The sequence below is a fragment of the Patagioenas fasciata genome, chromosome 9 (assembly GCF_037038585.1).
Source record: "Patagioenas fasciata isolate bPatFas1 chromosome 9, bPatFas1.hap1, whole genome shotgun sequence".
In the NCBI taxonomy this organism is placed as follows: Eukaryota; Metazoa; Chordata; class Aves; order Columbiformes; family Columbidae; genus Patagioenas; species Patagioenas fasciata.
The window spans coordinates 20,469,554-20,484,490 of NC_092528.1; the positions used below are offsets into that span (position 1 = coordinate 20,469,554).

A 14,937-nucleotide genomic window follows, 5' to 3' on the forward strand; every position below is an offset into this window, starting at 1 on the left:
AATATGAAGTATTTCAAGGGAGGCACCAGCTGTTATATTTTACCCCTGTTCGTTCAGCTGGCATCTCCTACAGTAAGTTGCTGCTTGCAGCTTTCTTCTCCATCAAAATGTCCGATACTATTTTATATCAGATCTCTTTCCACTCCCCTTCACAAACACTGTTCACAGATTGCACAGAGGTTATAACGCGGGGCAAGCACTGATCCTTTCTGATCACCCTGTGTTAGTGGCACATCCTCTAATGACCTAGAAGCCTGTAAGGCCATTAATTTCTGTCCCTAGTTCCTAACATTAAGTGAGCTGAAGATCCTATGTTTTTTCACTGTCAGTGAATGAGTGTTTCACTGTAATGAAACATCTCGGTGAACCTACTTTAGGAGGTGGGTTTGACTAAATAATCTCCAGAGGTCCCTTCCAGTGCTAGCCATTCTGTGATTCTGTGATCTCATGATGCCACACACAGTCTGCAAAATTATGTGATTTAGATTGCATTTTGCTACATTAAATTATTATATCCACTTAAATTTGCATTCTGCGTATCTGCTTTTAGAAGGAAATTTTAATTTACGTGCCTATACAGCCCCAAGCAGTTGATTGGAAATATTTTGTTATAATGAGATCACGGATCCCCTGTTCGTAAAGCATTTTTGATTCCACATAAAATACATTGCCGTGTATTTTGTTGAACAAATGGTAAAATTCAAGTTTGATAGAGAATGGTTTTATAACCAAAGTATGTTGGTGTTCAGTTAAAATCGTTTCTAGGCAGCAGTTACTGCAAAAAAAATATTGAGGAGTAGATATTTAATTTTATAAGCAATATATAACATGGGCATTTTACCACCTCTGTGTTGCTGCCTTCCAGTGTACTGACTCCAGTGAAGAATGAATAAAGAAAGAATACTGTTAGCAAATGAAAACCTCTTGCACTTTTTGAAACCCAAATGACACCCAGAGATAATTGTGGATCTCACATCACTTGATATCTATTCTGTTCTCTATCAGTATCCTGAAACATGGAAAAAAAAACATTTAAAAGTCTAGATCTAGACCAGAAAGACTTCACTAAATACCAGAACACAATGCGTCAAAAATACTTTGGTTGGGAATTCATCTCACACAGAAGGTCTAATAGGATTTTATAAGTCATTCAGCATAACTCTCCTTAGACTTCTTGACATGCACCAGTCACACTAGTTGTTCATGTTGTTTCGTATCACATCATCCTTTTGGAATAGAATAAGGTTCTTTACACTTGTGAGTTAGTATTTAGATTATGTATTATGCCATTTCTCTGAAGAAAAAAAAAAAAAAAGTGTTTTTTTTTCTGGATAACCATAGTCATACTCTGTTTCAGGCTGAAACTTCTTGCCTTTCATTTGATAAAATACTTTCTTCCACTATCATCATAATTGCTAGGTCTGACTTACCGTTTCTGTATCATTCATTATCTCTATTCCTCTGTCATGTCTCTTCTCTAAACCTGCAATCCAGGTCTTTTCAGTGTCTCCTTACATGGAAGTCTAAGTCCTGATATCTAACCGTTCTGGTTACCAGCTTCTCAACTGCTGTTTCTGCAATGTCTTTTTTGAGATAGGGTGGTGAACACTGAACAGAGTCTTCCAGGTGAGGGAGTACTGATACTTTATGTATTTTCTCCATGTTTCTCATTGTACTTACCACACCTTTTGTTTTCTTCTTTGAACACTAATATGTATTGAAGATAGAGCTTCCTGCTTATTAATTTGTGTTTTTTCATAATATTCTAATGTGAGCATGGAACATTAGTAGGTTATCTATATGGCAAAGTCCTGACTGTAAAAATGGTATATATCAGATTTTAACAGAGAGCAATAAGCAAATAATGAAGTCAAGGGCACGGGAATTAAATTGGGAAAATATATACCTTTATTTATTTACTAGTTTATTTTTAAGTAGTATTCACAGTTTATGCATTTATATTCTATGATTGTCTTGCACATGATCATATGTTTTTGTTGACAGCTTTGTGTTGTATTAATGACATCACAGACTACTAATACAGTTAATCTTTTAGGTTTTTAAAAAATTATTTTAATGCTAGTATCCAGAAGAAAAAAGATTCTCTTTTCTGTCTTTTTTTTCACATGTCAGACAGATATGTCGTCATTGGTAGTCATCACAGCAGTTTAAATACTTACGGTGGACAAGAATGGGCCAGTAGCACTGCAGTCATCACAGCATTTTTACAAGCCTTGATGTTGAAGGTGAAGAAAGGCTGGACACCTGATCGGACCATTGTTTTCTGTTCGTGGGGAGGAACATCATTTGGGAACATTGGTTCATATGAATGGGCGGAGGTAAAAGAATTGTAGTAGGACTCATTGAAATAACGATTACTTTTGTTGAAAGCATTAAAACAGTATGAAATTACTACATAGAAATTATGGTTCACTAACTAATTTGTGACAACTATGTGCCTTCATGTACTCCATAGCAAATGGAGTGAAAACGTCTATAGTGGCAATTCCTGTGGAACAGACTGTGTGTGATAATGAGACTGCAAGATGTTACCATGGCTGTGGAGGTTGCATGTACAGCATCTTTGTGAGCTGACTCCCCTCCCTAAATCAGTAGAGGATTGTAAAAGTGGGCATCACCAGGGTTTGGAGGAGGGAGGAAAAGCTCAAAAAAAGACTTAGGCTCCAGAAGGGTTTTTTCAGCTTCTTGAAAGTTCAACGGTTACCAATTTTTAGTTGAAAGTTTTAATGTGGGGACAACTGAATCAAGAGCACACTGAATGACAAGAAGAGGACTGCACCATCTTTTACATTAATTACATAAGCATTGTAGTGCCTTCATGGGTTGTGCTGATTCACTTTTCACGTATTTGTGCTAAGGAGTTTGGTACAATCTGACACAGACAATTCTTGGGACTCTTAGGTTCAACAGAATAGAAATCAGCTTATTGAAAGAAAACACCTCATCAGAGTATTGTTGATCAAATATGTTTACAGTAGACTTCAGTTGATAAACTAAAGAAATAGTTACCAGAGAGGTTCATGGCTGCTGAATTAAAACACTAGATAAAATGAAGAGTTAATTGGTTTTTATCATGCAGGAGAAACAACTAGCTCTTGTTGAGGTTTCATGCTTCCAACATGATTATTCTTCAAAAAGAAGATGGACTGAAAAAATCAAATTGCAAAGACCCAGCCTGGAAGCAAAATTTGTTTAGTTCCACCTCAAGTCAGCTTTACATCAGATGTAATTGCATTACACCCCTTCTGTTCAGTATAAAGAACCACTTCATGCAAAGAGTAATTCATTACTGAGAAGACAAAGGGGGTATTTTTTGAAAAGAGAGAATAATTGAAACATTTTGTACATACTCTTTTTGTAGTCTAAAATAAAAATACTGGAAAAGTTATGCAATTCAAATTTGAATTTGGTCTCTAAAAATGTGAGTCCATTTAACTGTTAGTAATGATTGCTTTTAAAGTTTGTCTTCTGTCAAGCGTTAAGTTTAAAAGACCTTCATGATGTTTCACAGTATGTAATGTTTTCATTTTTGCCCTTACAAGGTAGTAATTTTTAATTCCTCCTGGGCTTGTCTGCATTTTGTTGAGATGATGTGTGAAATGGGATGATAACTTCTGCTATGTAAAGAAATAGCAGAAAGATATCCTTTGAAGTTCTTACAGCATATTGTAAGAAGTAGTAGTAAAGTAATACTTAAAGAATCATAGAAGACAAAAATGCAAGGTGCAGTTTTTCACAGAAGGAACTGAAAGTACAAAACAAATCTTAATTGGAACAATGCATAGTAATAACCATTGCTCTGCTTGTGTTGTAGGATCTCAAGAGAGTTCTTCAAAGAAATGTTGTGGCCTACGTTAGCCTTCATAATCCAGTCAGAGGCAACACAACTTTACACCCTGTTGCATCTCCTTCTCTTCAGCAACTGGCAGCAGAGGTTAGAAATAAAATAGTTTCTTTCATATGTGGTTTATGAGGTTACAAGGTTAACCGCCTTGATGCCAGTTGGTTTTAGATAACTATAGGTGGGGGTTGCTTTGTTTAAGTTTTTTAACCTCACAAATATACATGAACTGTTTTTACTAAGTAAGGAAGTTAAATTCTATTATAAAAATTACAAGCTGCTTTAAGAGGGTGGAAAGGATAAAATCTCAGCAGCTCATTGTACCAAGTCTCACCGTACTTGCATGCTCTACAGCTTTTTCACCTTTTGTCAGCCATAAAGTAACTTATTTTTTATTCTTCAGCACAAAGCACATATCTTTTTCTTCCCAATATGATATTTCCAGACTGTTTCTCAATTTGCATTTAAACCTGTATATTTACCAGATGTAACGTGACACACAGGGAGCATATTACTATAATAAATATTGTCTAAAGTGAGAATGACAGGTTCAGTGCTCTGCTATACCCTTGTAACTATCTGCAGTCAGAACATTCTGTAGTTATGCTTGTCTAAGTGCACGCAGGCTTTAAACTAGTGACCTTATTGCCATTTCTGAGGTTGCTGCATTTATTAGTGTTTAAAATGAATTGAAGATAATATAAGGTATGTACTAAAGGATAAGAAGTTTTAAATGCTGTGCATAGAGTTCAATTTGACTTTCACAAATACTCATTGGGTTATTCTGATGTTTCTTTGACTTGCCTCTGAAGTATTTGGTACTAGACACTGCTCAAAATAGCGTCTTGAATTAAATGGAGTTTAAGAGTGATCTTGCTTGGCAATTGTTTTCCCACTAAGAAAGTAAAATTATATCAGTCAAATTGCTTCTTAGCAGTGTTTTAACCACTTCTCCTATCCAGTAATCATGTGGTAATTTCCTCATGGAAAGGATCTGCTTTATTCTGTGTAAATATTGTGAAAAATGCAACACAAAATAATTTATTTTCGGAGAAAAAATGTTTTTAATTGTGGAAAATTATGTATAATGTTATATATTTGCATGTACAGGTGTTATGGATATGTCAGTTAAACTTTTATTATGTTTTAGATACTGTATTTGCAAAAAATACTGTTCTGAGAGGTTGCTAGTCTTTTGCTAGCCTATTGCTGTTTGCAGTCCTATCTCCATAAAAACAGGTATTTGCCATTTAAAGGAATACATTTATTACATTAGATCCGTGAGCTATTTGTTTTTTTCTCATTTTATTTTTTTGACTTCACAATGTGATCCATGGCAGTGATCTGAGAACTGTAAACTGTGCAGCAGACGCTTTCTTTGTTATCTATTTATCCCTTTTAATTATTTAATATATTTATTTTATAATTAATTATTTTATTCTAATAAACATCATATTAGTAAGAGTCTTATAGTCATGCCATCTGTTTTGGAGAGAAAGCAAAGGAAATCTGTTTTTCACTTGATTTCTTCACACAGCTGAGTGTGATGTAATATTTTGTAATTCTTGTTGGAATCACAATTGTATTCTATCTAGTAGTACAGACACAACCTCTCTTAGCAGTCTCGCCTTGCACCAGTTAATTAGTTAACAGTCAGTTAACTAATTTTTTTCTTCCAGTAAATGCCCTCCATCTCACCTCTGATTCTTTACTGGCTAAGTTAAGATTGTATCCATTCAGTGTGTTTACCCTGAAGCCCCATTTAAAAAGGAAAGGACGAAATGCATGTGAAGTATACTTTTATTTTTTGTATTATTTGTAATTAATGCAACTCTCATACAGTTTGTGACGTTAAAAAGATTTGTAGGAATTATTGCTTCCAGGTGCTGGCTAGTTTTCGTAATTCCTGTCAAGTATATTGACAGTGATGGAACAGCCCAGCACAGATCTTCATTTGTTCTCAGGGGTACTCACAATTTTCCACGTGTCTAGAAGATTTTCTCTGGAAGACTGATATAAAGAATATTGATATTACTTCCAGCACTTGCCAAGAAGACAATGTAATTACAAGATTACCTCAAAATTATGATAGTGCAAATGGGGCAAGCTGTGACTTTTTGGAACTCATCTCATCTTGAAGAAATTGTGACTCCATTTATATGAGATCCTTGTTAACAGGTGCAGGTTACAAGGAAGTGCTTAATTTTAAGCTCCAATGAGAGACAAGGATCATTTTAGTTCTCTGAAATTAGGTTTCTTAGAACAGGAATTAGAATTAGTAATAATCCGTATTAAAATGAAAAGAGAAAATAGCCAGTCTTGTTTAGTTAGATAGAAACTCTCCATAATTTATGGATACATGGAAGATACCACACTACATCTTTGGATTTAGTGGTAAAACTCAGGCTCCCATTTTTAGAGCACAACAATGCAAACCAGCTTGCACTGTTTTTTTCCTGTTCCAAACCAGAGTTGCAACGCTGTTTTGAGGAGTTGGGAGACTAAGATCTGTTCACTGTTCGCACTAAGGACAACAGTTCCACTTTGTTCAATGCTCACTCTTGTGCAAAAATTGTGGGCACTCCATCTGGGTAAGACAGAGGAAGAATGTTCTCTTAGGGACAATTAATGCTTGTTACAAATTCCTACAAAAATGAAGTGTTAGACTTCTAGGGAAAACAATGAAAAATTTCCTGTGACAGAAATCTCGAGTAAAAATCACACTAAGTGTGGAGCACTCTATGAATGCTACAAGGACCATAGCTTAAGGAGAACTGTGGAGAAATGGCAAGCTATGATGGGCAAATGCATACAACACGGTTAACTTTCTGTGCTGTAAATACGCAGCTTTTCTAAAATGAAAGTTTGGACACTTGCTGATCAAGTGCAGCTTCTAAAACACTTTTTTTCCTTAATTTCTGGAAATTATGGGAAGAGTAGGGAAGATGTTTTAGCTGAAATGTAGTTTGTATAAATATTCTAGGCTTACCAATGAAAAGAAGAATCACAAACCTGATGAGTTGTCTAGTATGTGAGATCTGGTGGTAGGTTAGAGAATAGGATAAGTGCTTGGCTAATTAACAGAGACCGTGACTTCTAAAGATATTTTATGTAGAGGAATTACATCTCTATTTTAGTTGCAGATTTTAAAAGGGAACTACGTAAGCAGTCTGCAAATAATAATTTTATGTGCCTATCAGTGGGATTCAGTGGGATTCTGGTTGAAACACCAAATTACATGAAGAAGCTAATTTAAATATTTGGATTAATTAAGCAAAGAGGAATTCAAACAATTCTGAGACCTTGACATATTTAATTCAAATCTTTTTAATATAACTATGCTAATTAGCGTCCACATTAACAAGAGGGAAATACTGCCAAGTTATATTTTTGCCTACTATTATTTTGTAAGGAACATGATTGTTAATTTGCTTGCTTAGTTAGTGAATCACCATTTGCTGGCAGAGTGTCATTGGTAAATTGGGTTTGTTTGATGCTGGCATTCATTCTATGTAAATAAGGCCATTAATGAATTTTTCTATAATTGATATTTCACAAGTAAAAAAGTTATTACGAAACATAACTTAATTACTGTTTTCACTGATTGTATGACCACTGCTGATCAGACTCCATGGTTGCTGTTATGGCTGAACACAAGAAAACTTACTGCTCCTTTCTTCCATGGAAAAAAGCATTAAAAAGGAGTGTACCAAGTGTTGGTCCATGCTATTTATCAGTATTTGTTTCTATTAATGGAGTAAAAGGCATAAAACATCCTGACATTTAAAGGTGGTGCTATTGACTGAAAACTGTTTTTCTTTTTTGAAGGAGAACAAAAGATTAACTTCTGCATAGATGCTTATTACTATTTCTTGATTGAAACAGAAAAAAAGAAAAGCACAAACAAAACAATCTTACGTTAATGTCAGCATTGATTATTTTCTTTCAGTTTCTGTGTGTTTCTCATTATTTTTTTTACCTTCAGCATTTGATAGTGAATCTCAAAGCCTCATATATCAGTAGATTGTAAAGAAAAAACATTAAAATGTTATTTAAATTGCTTGTTGTATCCTGTATAACAGATTATAACTTCCCTATGAATTTTCAGTCTTTATCTGTTACTGCTTTTAGTGTTATAATTGATTGCTGGTGTTACTTTTTATATTTGTGTTGAAAATTTTAAAAAATCTCTTGAGAATCAGAAGTTTATGTTGTGAACTTCTGTCTCAGGAATTCATAACTACATTAAAAGGATGCTGTTAATATAGACAATGCTTCGTTGCCAGCTCTATTAAATTAATTAAGATGCTGCTTCTCCACTGTGAAAATCAAAGTATCGTTTAATGGTGGATTTGATTTTGGAGTTGCAGCAAGTACTTTGCACCTACTAACAGTGTTTTTATTTTGATAGAATGTTGCTTTGTCCACTGTTGCATAATTTTTCACTCTTCCTCCAAATTAAGCAGTTTTAATAGATAAATGCTGATTCAGACAGTGGGTAGTCATTTAAACCTACTGGTACATCTTGATGTTCTGAAAATACTATTGCTGTTAACCATGGGGAAAAGGGTTTGCAAGGAAGAATTCAAGTGAACTGCTTTTTATGCTGTGATCTTATTGTTTCTAATAAATTGAGCTTTCTGCTTCCCTAGCTTTATAAAATTAAAATGTTAAGTTATTCTGTTAAAAGCATAAAATATGTATATTATTTTTTTTGTTTTGAAATATGAATGTCAGCTTTGATGGCTATTGTATATAAAATTGTACAAGTCTGGACTTTTTATTATCTTTAAATGTAGTGCTGGAGTATGGCAGATTTCAGTAATTCCTTACCTGCTGTAGAATGGATTTTGGTTCTAGGCTTCTGTTGTCCAATCTTATTCAAACTGTCAAATGTAATAAGCTGCACTACGTAACGGACTTGTTTTTTCCTTCCAGGGAGTTTATGCAAACTTCAGTATTGGAAAAGTTGACTTCAGTTTTGTCTAAATATTCCTTAGCTTGATTTCATCTTATCTCTTCTAGTTACATCCCTTCAAAACTGACTTTTTTGTGATAATGAAGTATTAACTTATGAACAAAAGATAATATTATATAGAGTAGTCTGACATGTAGCTAGTTTAGATGAGCTTCATAGTAGTATCATGGTTTTAAATTTCTCTTTCGTGTGAAGTACAAAACATCTTATTTGGTCTTAGATTCAGTATTTTAAAAAAGCTTGCCTGTTTTTATTGTTTGCATTTTGTTTGCTGCATTTGGTCTGCTTATCAAACTTTATGAAATGATTAGATTTTTATTTACAACAAGTAGCGGTAGTTATTTGCAGTTGTCAATCAAAATATTTAATTAACTCCAAGCAACACAGTATCATAAATCTTATTTACAAAATATCTTCAAGTAAGCTTGTAAAACAGTTGCCTGCACAGCTAAAATGGAACCGAATGTTCAGAATTGAGGGTGCTTTGGAACCAATTATACTGCAGTAGATACTTCTTCAGGGCTCTGGGGAATTAGGGTGAAGAAATCACATAAAATCTTTTTCTTCCTGTAAATTAATGGATCATTGTTGTAAAAGAAACACAAAGATGTACAGTTTGCTTGGTTTGTGTTTTGGTTTGGTTTTTGTTTGTTTTCTATGAAGGAAATGAGATTTTTATTTTAAATATTTTGAACATGAGGTGTGATTAGGTAAAATGTACATACAAATGAATACATAAAGCACCTTTGATCATACAAAGACAAAGCTGTTAAGGACTTCAAGCAAACACTTGATCCAATTCTTCATTCTACTGCAAAAATCAATCTCTTTGACATGTTTCAGCTTCCGGTCTACAAGATTCTACAAATTCCTTGGATGATCCGTGCTTGTCTTCTGTCAGAGTAGTATTTGGAACAATTATTTCATATATTGAAGTCATCACGGTTGAAGATTAATCTTCCTTTTCTCTTTCTTCAGCTCATGGTCTTTGTTCTTTTTTGCAACAACCTTTTCACATATTGAACAAAAATTATCATTACACACAAAAGAAAATTATACACTTTATAGACTGAATATCAGCTTCAGAGAATTGATAAATCTTCCTCAAATTTAGTATGAAATTCAGTGTTTGCAATTAATTGATGTGTCTCTGACAAGCAAGTCGAGTCTCTGCTAAACACTGGTTTTGCCCAGGTTACCACTTGACACATGTTGCACTTAAACTGATATTTTTACAGTGAGCTACAATGGCAGAAAAATATATGTAGAGTCATAGTGACTCTACAGAGAGGCTGATCAGGAAAAAAAAGTCAAAAAAAGAAAGTGTTTCACTTTTGTTGTATGTTTGTATTGCTGTTAAAAACAGTATCCTGATTGGTTGTCCAGTGATTTAATGCACCTTCAGAGCAAAGGGCATTTGGAATATATCTTTGTAAGCCAAAGTGGCTGACTAGTGCATGAACCTGAAAGCCAAGGCCTTTTAATAAACCAAGCTGAATTCATCCGAGGACAGTATGTCCTATCCAAATACCTTATCTCTTCATCTGAAATTCTTTTGTAAAACATTTTTTTAATTCTCACCTATGCGTAAATCACAGTTTTCCTTTTGGTTCTCCTTAGATGTTTTTAAAAATATTGGTTTCTACCTGTTAGTTTCACAGTTCTGGGGCTGCAGTGCGGCTGCACAAATCCTCATGTAATTCCTCCCAGTTTACATTAATATATAGGAAATGAGAATAAGGACCAAAATATTTACACTAAAGCCCAAGGGGGAGTGTGTTCTTTGTGGAGCATAAACACATTGTCCCAATAATTAAAGGTCTTGCATGAGCTCTCCTCCTTTCACATAATGTTACAGCTCTCTTTTTAAAAGGTCCTAGGTAGGCTGTAAATTAAGTAATAAGAATATTTTGCCCTGAGCTACAACATTATTTACTCTAAGCAGTGCTGCACAAGTGTCTAACGCTACATCTGCATGGAAGGATGCTGCATAGTCCTGTGCCTGCTTTGATGGGGAAGTACAGGATGTCAGAGAGAAGAAATTATCATAGAAGTTACGATTATTTATTCACCACTTTCCTTTAAAATGCAGATTAAATACCAGAGCAGCAAACTCAGATGCATGGCACCAAACAAAAGTCAAGAATCAACACCAGATTTCTTTGTAGTAAAAAATGTGACATGGATTTAAGTTGATTACCTAAAAATACAAGTTGCTGTATGCATCTACCAGAACTGATGAACTGATCAATTCTGCACATAGTCATTTGAAAGGCCTGATAGAGAAACCAAATTAGACTGCACTGCTATGATTGTAGAAGTTGCTCGTTTTGATTACCTGCAGCTCGGGATGTCTATACCACTCATGTTTCTTCCCCCAAGTACTCTCTGACATAGAGCTGTGGTGTTGGTGGCGGAGGGTTGTTGTTGTGGTGATGGTGGTGTGTTTTACATTTTTTACTTCAGTGGCTACTGCATAAATAATAAAATGTGTTGGCAATTCTGTCTGATCTGGGTATTGAATGAAGATGATCATTTATTGTAGAGAAGTTATAGGTATGTTGATCATTCCTTACATTGTCTGCACAATGACAGGTGCGTAAGATTTGCTTCAATGCATCTTAGTTCTGTTGGTATTAATATGACGTGTTAAGTAGTGGATATCTGCTTATTTTCTGAGCTAGTACTTCATACATCTTTTTAAAGTAGAAATCTCCCTTAGAGCAGTAGTACCAGTTACTGTTTCTTTGTGTGTGCAAGGTTTAGCTCCAAAATGGACTTTCAAATGTACCTTAGAACCTCCTTATTTGTTACATTTTACTGAACTATAATTAATACTATATTGAAATCGGATAGTAGGGTGATTTTTCTTTTGTCACAAATGGGTAATAGTGGAAATCAGCAGCTGATGATTTTTCCTTAATTGTAGCTCCTCTAAAGACATATAGGAGGAAGAGAGACAAGAAAGCTTTGATCTTATTCAGTGTTAACTGTCTTAAGAATTTGGTGCTTTAGTGATTTGCCTCTTTAAAATGACAGTCTCAGATTAACTTTATTCTAAAAAATATCAGTCAGTCTAAAGGAGCAACTGAATTTTACCGCATGCCTAGCGTTTATCAGATTAAGAAATAGGAAATCATAAAAATTAGAGAAGACAATATAGGTAATTTGGCAGTCTTGCTATATAAACATTAAGTTTTTAAATTTGCAGTCGGTAACTGGAAGTTATTCAAGAACTATGGCATCCTATGAGAAAACTGAAGAAGAGGAAAGCTGAAGTAATTGTTCTGTAGAGTCTCTAGATCCCATAAGACAACAGAGCCCAGAGTTCCAAAACTGAACTGTAGGCTAAATGAGCTACGTGTACTGAAATATGGAAACTAGAGGTGTTCTGGAAGCAAAAGAGTGATAAAGCTGAATCAGCGTTACAAAGGAGAAGTATAGTGACCTGTATAACTGTAGATTGATTAGTTTTGATAATAACCTAAAATAAAGTGATAATGGATTTAAACAGGATTTAGCAGAAGGAATGTAATTAATGCCACTCAGAATTTTTTCACAGAATGTGTCTCTGTGCCATGAAACTTTTCTTTTTTTTTCCCAATCTTTTGAAGGAATGTTATGTTTATTTTATAAAGGTAGCAGCACAGACTTTTATGGAACATCTTGTATGGTACTCTATGGAATTCCAAATAAAAACAGTGCTTTTGTATAGTAGTTAGTCACATGGATTTCAAATTTACACAAGCTGACTGATAGATCTTCAAAGGTATTACCTGTCAATGGAGAATCATTGAACAGAGATTTTTCTACCAGCTTTTTTGGGGTAGATTCAGTACAAGTCAACACCATCATTATTTATTGGATAGAAAATTGCTACTCCTGAAATATGTGAATTGTAAAACATAAAGGATAGTGTAAGAATGAAAAAGTGGAAGGTAAAATCATACAAATCCACATGTGAACTAAAAAACTCTATTTTAAGAGGTCAATGAAACATTAGGAAAAAATATTTTGGAAAAGATGGATTATTTCATCTCTTAGTGTCATTAGATATAGATTGGCTTTTTTTCATATATTGTATTCTTTACTTACATGAAAATGACTGATCTCAGTAAAACAATATTCCTTTTATTTAAACAGAACAATAAGATAGACAGTATATTTGTTGTGTTCGGCTCCAGTTCCACAACTCTCAGTTGTTGCAGAATGGATATTACTGAATACAGCTGTGTTCTTACATGTGATTTCTATTAAGTACCAACCATACCAACAACCAGTACAATGAAAATCATGTCCTGGAACTTCCAGTCTGTTTATATTTGGAAAATGTGTGTGCATGCATGCTTGATTTTTCTATCTATGAATAATACTTCTGAGCTTAGGGAAACTGTTCATATCCACAAAATTATTTGCATATACAATTATAGCAGCGAGGCCAGAGATGCAAACAGTGAAAGATGAGGCGCACAGAGAAAGATTTAATATCGTGGAAAAAATAAGCTCATGTTTGTGATTCAATAGCTTCATCCCGTTAAAAAAGATTGGACTGTGAAGTAATTTTTTTTCCACATGCTATCTGCCCCTTTGAAAGTTCATGTAGCTACTCTATTATTTAGTATTCCCAAAAATATGTATGTGTAGCTTTCATTAGTCTTCCTTACCTGATAAGAGGAAATAACCGTAGATTGCACTTTACTGGATTTGTCAATTTCTTTTCTCAATGTGTGCAGCGTAAACATTCTTCTCTTACATCCTGTGCATGCATTGTTTCAGAAAGCAACATTGACTATGGAAGATTAGAATCTGCAGGATTAAAACCTAGAATGCAATGTAAGACACACGTTTCTTAGATTATATCGTGCAGTAGTTAGAAGCTATCATTTTGAGTCTTATAGATCTGTATTAATAAACTCTGAAATAAAATACATTATTAGCCTTTCTGGAATTTACTTGCTTGTTATGAAAAAGTAGTACTATATCCCTGGAACCTTGTAAACAATAAACCTCCACATTTTCTTAACAATTTGTTTTAATTTTTATTTTTAGTCCTGCAATACCTGACATTACATAGAAGTACAATATTCCTGTTCAATACTATACAGACTTTTTGGAAATATCTCATATAATACTTTTTCAGAGTGAAAAAGGACAGGTCATTTGGGTGTATAATGAGTTTTGGGTAATAGTTGGCTCCCGTGTTTTGGTGAAAATCTTTTCAAAGTTACTTGGACTAGATCAGTTTCATGTATCTGGTTGAAATCACATTTTATTCAATTAGTTGAAGTTGTTTTCCCAAGCCTTAATACTTCATAGCTCTTGAAATCCAAGGTCAAGTGAACTTCTATGGAAACCAGAAAGAAAAAGTCATTTGCGTGTAGTGGTACTGCTGCTTTCCCTGCTCTTTTTTCTTATGCTTTCCTCGTTATTTTTTTTTCCTTGCCCAGTACAGAGGCAATACCAAGGATATTTACTTATCGTATAAGTAGACAGAAGTTGGGAGAATCCAGTCAGGAAAAGCCTCAGAGCATGACAGTGTCTAAGTGAGGGTTTACAGTGGTCCCTTTGTCCCAAATTTTTTTTGGCACTATTATTGTAGAAAATAAAATCATGTAACATCCTGTGGATCATTTAAATTATCTCCCAGTAGAGCCTGGAGACCAGTGTTTGTGGTGCTGCCTGACACACGGTTTCATGATGATCTTTCTGCAAAATGTAGTTGGTACCTTCATGCTCTGTATGGACTAATAGGGGTGACTTTCCGTTTCAAAGGATTGAAAACTTTTTGTTGATGGAAAAATATTGGAGAAGTTTTAATAGAGTACTCTGTACATTTTCTGGTTGATGAGTGTAGGAGTCTGGGGATACTTTGGAGAGACACAACTACCATAGCTGTGTTCTGTAATGTCTTAATTACTTTTCTTAAATGTTGTAACTCTATATTTTTGAAGTATTGGGATATTTGGAACTGCTGATGGCATTCTAATTGCAGTCTTACCACTTATATAATTTATGCTATGTAATTTTAGCTCTAAATATTTAATTGCTCTGAAATTCTCTTATCAAATGAGAGCATACCTGCTAGATTTTTACCTCC

At 34.3% G+C, this 14,937-nt stretch overlaps 1 protein-coding gene across 10 annotated transcripts in view; it reads left to right on the plus strand.

Moving 5' to 3' along the window:
- Positions 1-14,937, plus strand: part of NAALADL2 (N-acetylated alpha-linked acidic dipeptidase like 2) — a 444,279-nt gene that overhangs the window by 337,649 nt on the left and 91,693 nt on the right. For all 10 annotated transcript variants that reach the window (XM_071812576.1, XM_071812575.1, XM_071812577.1 and 7 more), the window contains 2 exons: positions 2,134-2,339; positions 3,836-3,955. In XM_071812576.1, coding sequence (XP_071668677.1) covers positions 2,134-2,339; positions 3,836-3,955 — 326 coding nt within the window. The remainder of the gene's footprint in view (positions 1-2,133; positions 2,340-3,835; positions 3,956-14,937) is intronic.